Genomic DNA, 8,595 nt, shown 5'->3' with positions numbered 1-8,595 from the left:
GTGGTTTAATCATTGCTGAGATTTTCACTGGGAACAAAGACTTTCTGCCATAGTTAAAGAAATCAGTAGTCTTGTCTACCTCACAACTTATGTATACTTTACAATTTCGAGTCCCCCAAATATACTAAGGAAGAAAAATCTTTACCTCCACTATATAGACATGACTTTTCTTGAAAAAGGAAAATAAAATAAACTCAGTATTATGGCTCCACTGAAATTTATGTTGTGTTTCAGATGTAGCTGATGATTGTTTCTTGAGGCCCACTTTGAGTCCAGAATGACTTTAGTGGAGAATGACTGCCTGATCCCAAAGCCCTCAGATAAGAGCTTGCCTCCCAGAGCTAAGGGAGCTAGAAAGGTCAGACAGAGGAACAGGTAGTGATGACAAATGCACTTTATTGACACAGGGACTGAGGAGGGATTGGGGATCTCTAGTTGGCAGCAATTGTGTCCTGAATCCAGTCCACATAGTTGCAGACCTTGGTGTACACACCAGGGAGGTTCTTCTGGGCACAGCCATAGCCCCAGGAGACAATACCCTGAAGTTGTCCATTGCAGACCACAGGGCCACCAGAGTCACCCTGCAATGGAGAAATACAGTGTTTAAAGAAGCAGCATGAAGAAAAAAGGTCACATCTGCTTTCACCTTAAGACCCATTCTAGTTACCTTCTGACTCCATATGTTTTTCATTGAAACACATCCTCTAATATTACTAATGAGATGAAAGGACATCCAGGGTAGAGAGCACTTACCCTGATCCCACTGCATAATCTTTCTAGTCTCACAACTTTGAACATTCAAATCCCTCTCCCAGGAGAAGAGGTGTTTCATATGGAAAGGGAGCCACTCACCTGGCAGGAATCCTTGCCTCCCTCAAGGAAGCCAGCACAGACCATGTTGTTGGTGATTTTCCCAGGGTAGGAGGCTTCACAGGCAGCCTGAGTCAGCAGTGGGGCATCCAGGCACTGGAGCAGGTCTGGGTTATTCACTTTGAGAAAAGGTAGTGATCAAAGGAGAAATATGTATTAGAGCACCCCAAGGAACAATAATTTACTCCTTAACACCATGGCTAACTGCCAGAGAAATCATTAAGTATATAAATTCCAACAAAGAATTAAAGCTTTCTCAAACTATAAAATGACCATTGTTGATCCTGTTTCCAGTATAATAACACAGTGTATATTTGTTCCATTTAAGGCTACAGGAAGTGAACTTCTTGGTATTTTTTATTCCTTTGTTACCAGCAATACATTTTTTATAGTTAGTAGTTCAAACATATGTGGAAAGCAAAAGCAAATAAGTTCAAATCCAGAGACATGTCTGGTTTTGGAAACATGGGGAGGAAAGGATGGAGTAGGTAAATGTCATACTTACCACCTAAGCTGAGGGTATTGCCCCAGCCAGAGATAAGGCACTGAGTGCCAGCAGGTGCACAGGAGGTGGGCAGAGCTACAGTGGCCACTCTGGCACTGAGGGTCACAGGGGAAGCTAGCTTGATCAGCATGATATCATTGTCTAGGGTCCTCGAATTGAACTTGGGATGCCTGATGCTTTTGGCAGCAGTGACAAACTGCTCATTGCCCTCAAGGACATTGATGTTGTGCTCTCCCAGTCTCACTTGGATGCGGCTGTTGGAAAGAAAAGACATGGTTCAGAGTTTCAACACATTATCCAAAACACACCACAGGTTCCAAAGCTTCATGTTCAGGAGTAGCTCAAAGGAGACACTCTTCAGTGATGGACAATTTCTGGTTAGGCAGAATCTTTAATCTACAGTGGTTGTTGGTATATAGGGTATAATATAAAGAAGTTCAATTTGGGCTGGATTTAACCTGTCATTTTACAGACTCTGATACATCCAGGAATATGATGTACACTTCACCCTCTGAGTCATTGTTAACTGCAATAGGAACTATGACAAATACTTCTTGCTTTGTTAAAAACTATTACCATGTAGAACCTAATCCTGTGGAAACTGAAGAGTGCTTCAATGACCCACACCAGTGTGACATAGGACCCTGAGAGAAGTTTACATTCTTGCTTCCAAATCCAGAAATACTGAGCCAGAATCTAGCTAGCTTTGGGTTCAGTGTTTTAAGAAACCTTGTCATCTTTGTGATACATACTCAGGACTGAGAACACACAGTAGAGACTGCATTGATTTAACCAATATTTAGCTTGATTTCTGAAAACTTAGAGGTTATTATTCTTTTTAGCTAGTTGTCCTTATACAAAGTTCTTGATTGACTTTCTCACTGGTGTCTATGATAACAAGATCAATTCTTCAGGGTTTAATGGCCCATAATCCTTGCTATATTATGGGTTTGTTTGGGGAAGTGAGAGGATTTCTATTCTGGATCAAATTTCACTCTTGCTCATGATACTTAGGCACTGCCAGCAATTCTTTTCTTCAAGGCTTTCCTTAGTCACCTTACAACTTCACCACTTGCCCAATGCTATGTTCTAATCATGTCCCAGGACATGAGCTCTGCAGCCAGGGCCCCATTTTTTACCTCTTGTAGCAGTGAGCAGCAGACACCACCCATTGGTCATTGATGAGGGAACCTCCACAAAAGTGGTACCCAGAGTTCAAAGACACCTGGTAGGGCACAGAATTCTCCTGGCAAGTGTATCCTCCAACAATCTTGTCATCATCGTCAACAGGAAAAGCAACTTGAATGGAGATAGGAAATGAGAAAAAAAACAATTTATCAGGGTGCTAGATAGTGAAGCCATTGGCTCTACGGCAGCTTAAACCCTTAGGATTTTTACTGAGCACGGTGAGTGTAGGAAAACTCATATCACTGTGTCTTATAGGTATCAAAGATTGTAGCGCTTCCCACTACTGGCAGCTGTAGGACAGATAGAGAGTTCCTAAAAGCCCCAGATCTCTTCTGAGCATCAGGGCTGGACTAACAGGAACTACCTAAGAACACAAACAGTGGGATCCCATTACAAGTCAGTTTTGCCCACAGCCTGTTTTACTTTTCCATCTATTATTTGGTGGTGCCATCTGTATGTTGGCTTTTAGAGTCTCAGAATGGAAACCAACTAGAGAGGAAGCAAAAGAACCAATTGATCAGGCTGTTGGAGGGTGGATTGCTCAGCACCATATCACCTTCCCAAATTTTAATATTACTATCTGAGCAGAATGACTAAAAGAAAGCAGGGAAATCACTCTCCCAGTAGTCAGCACTCAGATTCAATATCTGCTAGGGGAAAGGACTACAGCGCAGGAGAGTGGATTCTAGTGGGCTCAGAAATACTCAGAGTTCCAGGAAAAGCACAGAAGAAATGACCTGAGAATACACTTCAAAGGATCTGATTACATGTCAGTTACCATTCTTCCCTCTGAAATTCATCAAGAACTATGTTGTTGGATTCCCAGTGCAGTTGCTGCTGAGGAATGTGTCACCTGGTAAATTTTATGCACCCTCAGTTTTGCCTCCCTTTCTGCCTCAGTAATCCAGGCCCTGAATTCAACAAAGGATGTTTTGGAGAGTGCATAAAGGAAACAAGAGTAAACTGCAGTCTGGAAAATTACAAACATTGAAAATAAGACGCTGGAGAAGGTTGGACATGGCTTGAAACTCACCAGCAGCTCCCACAAGGGCCAGGACCAGGAGTGCATTCATGGTGGCAGAAGGTAGTGAGGTCTGAATGGGAGCAGGCATTTATAGGACTGAGGATGGAAAATACCATTGTGGAGTTGGGGTGTGATGTCATGATTCTTACTGAGCAAACACACCAGTATTTTCCCATTCTTGGATAATTACGTCAACTCTTTTTGGTTTTTTGGCAGTCATAGACCTTCAGGTGTCAAGAAAAATTTTATTCTCAAGAAAATGGGAGAGAAACAGCTGATTCTTGAAAGGATGCTAGAATGGGGGAAATAATCGTCGTCATGACTTTGTCTACACATCTCTGCCTGACTCTATTAAATTCATGGTTGTTGAAGAAGAAAGACTCTATGGGATGCTTAGAAATCCATGACTAAAAATCACAAGGAAACCCACAGAATCAACTAGCCTGAGCTCATAGGAGTTTATAGAAACTGAACAGAAAATCAGTGAGCATGATTGGGGCTGACCTAAGCCTTCTACATATATGGTCTAGTTGTGTGGCTTTGTCTTCTTGTGGGCCTCCTTACAGTGGGAGCAGAAGTTGTCTCTGAATCTTGTTAATTTTGGGGAACCCTATCTTCACACTGGGCTACCTCATTTAACATTCAACCTAATATACTATGTTTTACTGCTCCTCTGAATATAAACTGAGGAGTGTATGGAAGGTAGATAGAGGGGAAATGGAATGGGAGGACTGGAAAAAGAAGGAGGAGGAGAATCAGTAGCAGAGTGTTTAAATAAATCAATCAATAAATATCAAAAATAAAGAAATACCTTGATGAATGTAAGGTTTCTTTCAGTAACTTTGAAGAAGGTCTGATTCTGGTAGATAATGGGACTCTTTGAAGAGCCCTAAATCCCAAAATGTTATCAGTGCTTCCTAAATTCATTTGTTCTGATCTTGGTTAATCACCTTATTACTAAGAAGAAATAATAGATCTCTGTGGACCAGCATAGGAACATCAATGATGTAAAGAAAGGAGATACAGAGTTACTAATAAGATGGGATTTAGAGAATATTCTTTCAGACCAGGTTCATGCATTTTAGACATGTTGGATGAGAATGATGAGGGTTAGGTAGGAAATGGCTTACTTGGTAGGGGAAAAGAGAACTACATGAATAGGATGGTCAAATTCTGCAACAGTTTCAAGATATTTGCCTCTCATGCTCATGTCATATTAAGGGGAACCCAGGAACATTGAGAGTATACAAACAACACCTTGGGTATGTTCCCTGATCATTCCAAGGCTTATCAATGTTGCCCTGGATAATTATATTAAAAGAAAATACCCTGTTTTCTAGGCCAAATTGCCTGTTCCTGAAGTCTATACTGATTTTGCAGAATAGAATGTCTTTGGGCAATGTTCAACATAATTTCTTAACAAGAAAGATGTATAGGTAAAATGGGAATTTTGGCTATTTTTATGCATATTTAACAAGAGTGTCATGCTGTGGTCAGTCAGTTCCTGTGTTGAACCCAGCTTTTTTTCAACTTAAATCATCTCTAAGACTCAGTTTCCATTTTACTACAGTATAAACCAACCCTAGAAGGGCAATACCTGATGGTGTGTCAGCTTGTGCCTATTTATATGTAACAATTAGAGGATCCTTCCTATCTGATGTGTTTCTCTTCACTGTTCACGGATATATAGGAAATACATGTTGGAGGTGAGATCAGGTTTGAGTTCTCTGGAAACTAGTGATGGTTCTAGAGTTACACAGTAATGGAGGGGAAGTTTAGCTAACATAGTGGCAATTGGATTTGAGGGGGAGCAAACTGTGACTGGAAGGTGGAGAAACTGGAAATGAGAAGAAAATGCAGGAAATGCCAAATGAGCTTAATAGCATTGGCTGTTGTCCTGTTACTGACAGGGCTGGATGAGAATCACACCCCTGAACAGACACTCAGTGTTGTCATCTCTGTATCCTCTTTCTCATTTATTTCTCCTGGGTCATTCCTGAGTAGAAGGACTGTCATATTGCCATGTCTGTTGGGTTTTTCAGACTATGCACACTTCCACTTTTTACAAACATGTTAGTTCTACTAGGAGGTGTTCAGAAAGAAATTATTTGGATGGACTCTTTTTCACCTGAGAAATTTTTCTAAAACTGACATGCTGTCTCAAGGCCATAGAAAGACCGGGAAATTGTTAGAGCATGTGAGCCCGGCTGCAGGTGGCAGCTAAATAGTCTGCCAACAATGAAGGCGGAGGTCCCAATAGGATGGGGTAAACTACAGCCTCATTTTCCTTCTGAAATTTGTCTTTCTGGCAAACATGAACACAGAAATTTCAGTTTCTATATTAGTGCATGATTTCTTGTGACACTGTGTAAAGGGGACCATCCGAGGACAGGAGTGTTTCTATATTTGGTGTGTGAAGTCAGGTTGGCTCCTGGCATGTTCCTATGGAGTGGATATTCTCTGTGCTGTCTGTAGGAGGAAAGGTGGAAATTTATATGTTCTACATGGTTGCTGTCATGTTTAAACCAGTCTCAAATTTTATCAGTCACCTCTTAGTCATCCCTTCCTTCTTTCTTGTGTCTTTTACTATTCTCTCCTCCCAATTTGTAACATGAGAATACATTCCTTTTTAATCTCAACTCTTTTCTTCCATTTTCCCCCTAGCCTACTGTTCCTTTCGTGTCATGCTTTCATGTTATATGATAAAATGTGCTGTTTGATTATGAAATCCAATATTGGTCTCTGTATAGTGAAGAAATCTTTTTGTTTTCTTCTCACAAGCTGACATCTCAGTCAATATCTCTTAATCAAAGATAGAAACAGGTAATCAGTTACTTTAGGTCGATCTTTTCCTATTCCATTTGCTGCTACTTACTTTGAATGTGTGCATGACATGCAATATTCCTGCCCTAGATAGTTCCATTTGGAGATTTTATTTATTCAGAGGTTTTATTCTAATCTGAAGGTAAGTGAGCACTTTCTGGGTTTTGAAGTATCACAAATCATGGGTTCCTGTGTCAGATGGAGAAATTTAAACTCTTCTATGGTTGGGTAAGCCACTGAGTGATTGCTTGATTGGATAGTTTAGAAAAACAACAGCAGATCTGGGTCACATCTTGGTGTGGCAGCCTATTTAAAAGCATATGGTAGAAGTAGGCTCTTGCTTGTTGTCTGCTTACCCTCACACTTACTGGCAAGTTTATATATCCTAAACTATCCTGAGACATTGATTCACTGGTATTGGAACCTACTTCTTATGAATACAACTTAGACTGAACATTATAAGCTGCCTCAGAATTCTGAAGGATCAGCAGCACATTTGGCATGCTGTGACAGCAAGGCTCATAGACTGAACAGCTCAAGATTCTTGGCCTATCTTTCTTGAGATAACCATTGTTTAACTCCCTGGGACACAGCCTGGAAGCCAATCAAAATCCCCTTTTACTATGACTTCATTCATTCTATCAGTTCTGTTCTATTAGAGACCCTGACTAGTCCACTCCATGAGTTGGAACCCATACCTGGCAATTCTAAAATGTCCAAGAACCAGAGACTCGGTAGTTTATAGGCACAGGGGAAAACCTGATATTAAAATTCACTATAAGAACATATCAATGAAATATTGATATAGCCATGGAGTTATACCTATAAACTTTCATCAGAGAATCCTCTTCTTGTGGTAAACAGTAATGGACACAGGTACCAGCAACTGGACAATGTGCTGAGTGTGAGAAACTTTTAGAGATCAGTTCTAAATGGGATATCTTCATCAAACCTTTCTTGAAGACTCATGGATCTGTGTGTGTAAGTGGAGCCAAACAGATTTGAAGACCCAGAGGTAATGAATGATACCAAGGTAACTGTAAATTCTAGATGCAACAGGAGTAATGCACATAGGAACTCAGAGTGCCTATGATAGCATGCCCAAGACCTGTACCAGTTCAAGATGGATAGAGTCCTCGGATTGAGATAAGGAATTGGACACAGCTTCCCAACTCTAGGCAAGAAACCTTTTGCAATTGATACCTGTGAAATCAAAAATCAGTTTTCTCCAATGGAGTGTCACTGGCTATATCAAACACACATTAGGGAAGGCCATATACCCATGTTAGTTGAACATTATAAAATGGTCTCCATGGTTTTTTATTTACTTTTTGTTTAACTGTTAACTTTTTTTCTTATTGGCATTCTCTTTTAGTATGCCTGTTGATTTTCATTTGTCTTGTTTTATGTTTTTAGAGAGCAAGAAAGAAAGTGAGTTTAGTTGTGTAGAGTTGTGGTGATAATATGTGATGAGAAATATTATGATAAATATATATTTCATTGACATTTTAGATTAAAATGGTCATTGTTATAAGGGGGAATAAAATAAAGAATTGGATGAATTAAATACAATGCTAAACCAAACCAAGAAATTCAGCCATAGGTTACATATTATGAAAGAGAATCCACCTTGGTACTACAAAACTGAATAAATCAAACAAAATTCAGTCAAAAGCATTACTAAAGGAGTAGAGAAGCTGAAGGAAAGATTTCCAGATGTTTGAGACAATGTTGAGAAATTATTAATCCTGGAGAGTAATGAGGAAAAAAATCACCCATGACCAATGTCCAGGACATCTGAATAGGAGGTCAAACAACTATGTATGTGGTACCTCCTGAACCTCCATTCAATCAGGGCTAGCCATGAGGATAATTTGGTTTATACTAGACACACTTCCTAGACATCAACGAAAATGAAGACACCACATACCCAAACTTATGGGACACTATGAAAGCAGTGCTAAAAGGGAAATTCATAGCACTAAATGCCCACATAAAGAAGTTGGAGAAATTCCACACTAGTGACTTAACAGCACATCTGAAAGCTCTAGAACAGGAAGAAGCAAAGTCTCCCAGGAAGAATAGATGCCAGGAAATTATCAAAGTGAGAGGTGAAATTACTAAATTAGAAACTAAGAGAATAATACAAAAAATTTATGAAACAAAGAGTTGGTTCTTTGAGAAA

The 8,595-nt window shown here is 39.9% G+C and overlaps 1 protein-coding gene across 1 annotated transcript; it reads right to left on the bottom strand.

Annotated features, from left to right (window-relative positions):
- Positions 1–395: 395 nt before the first annotated feature.
- On the bottom strand, positions 396–3,636 carry LOC114688085 (anionic trypsin-2-like). Its single transcript, XM_037204294.1, has 5 exons — positions 3,550–3,636; positions 2,515–2,720; positions 1,376–1,629; positions 853–989; positions 396–581 (listed from the first exon to the last, which is right to left on the bottom strand). Exons 1-5 carry the CDS (start codon positions 3,634–3,636, stop codon positions 432–434), a joined length of 834 nt encoding a protein of 277 aa, XP_037060189.1. The 3' UTR covers positions 396–431.
- Positions 3,637–8,595: the final 4,959 nt, after the last annotated feature.

This window comes from Peromyscus leucopus, chromosome 3, assembly GCF_004664715.2.
Source record: "Peromyscus leucopus breed LL Stock chromosome 3, UCI_PerLeu_2.1, whole genome shotgun sequence".
Classification (NCBI taxonomy): Eukaryota; Metazoa; Chordata; class Mammalia; order Rodentia; family Cricetidae; genus Peromyscus; species Peromyscus leucopus.
The sequence above is the reverse complement of the archived record's forward strand: the minus strand, read 5'-3'. Positions and strand labels throughout refer to the sequence as shown.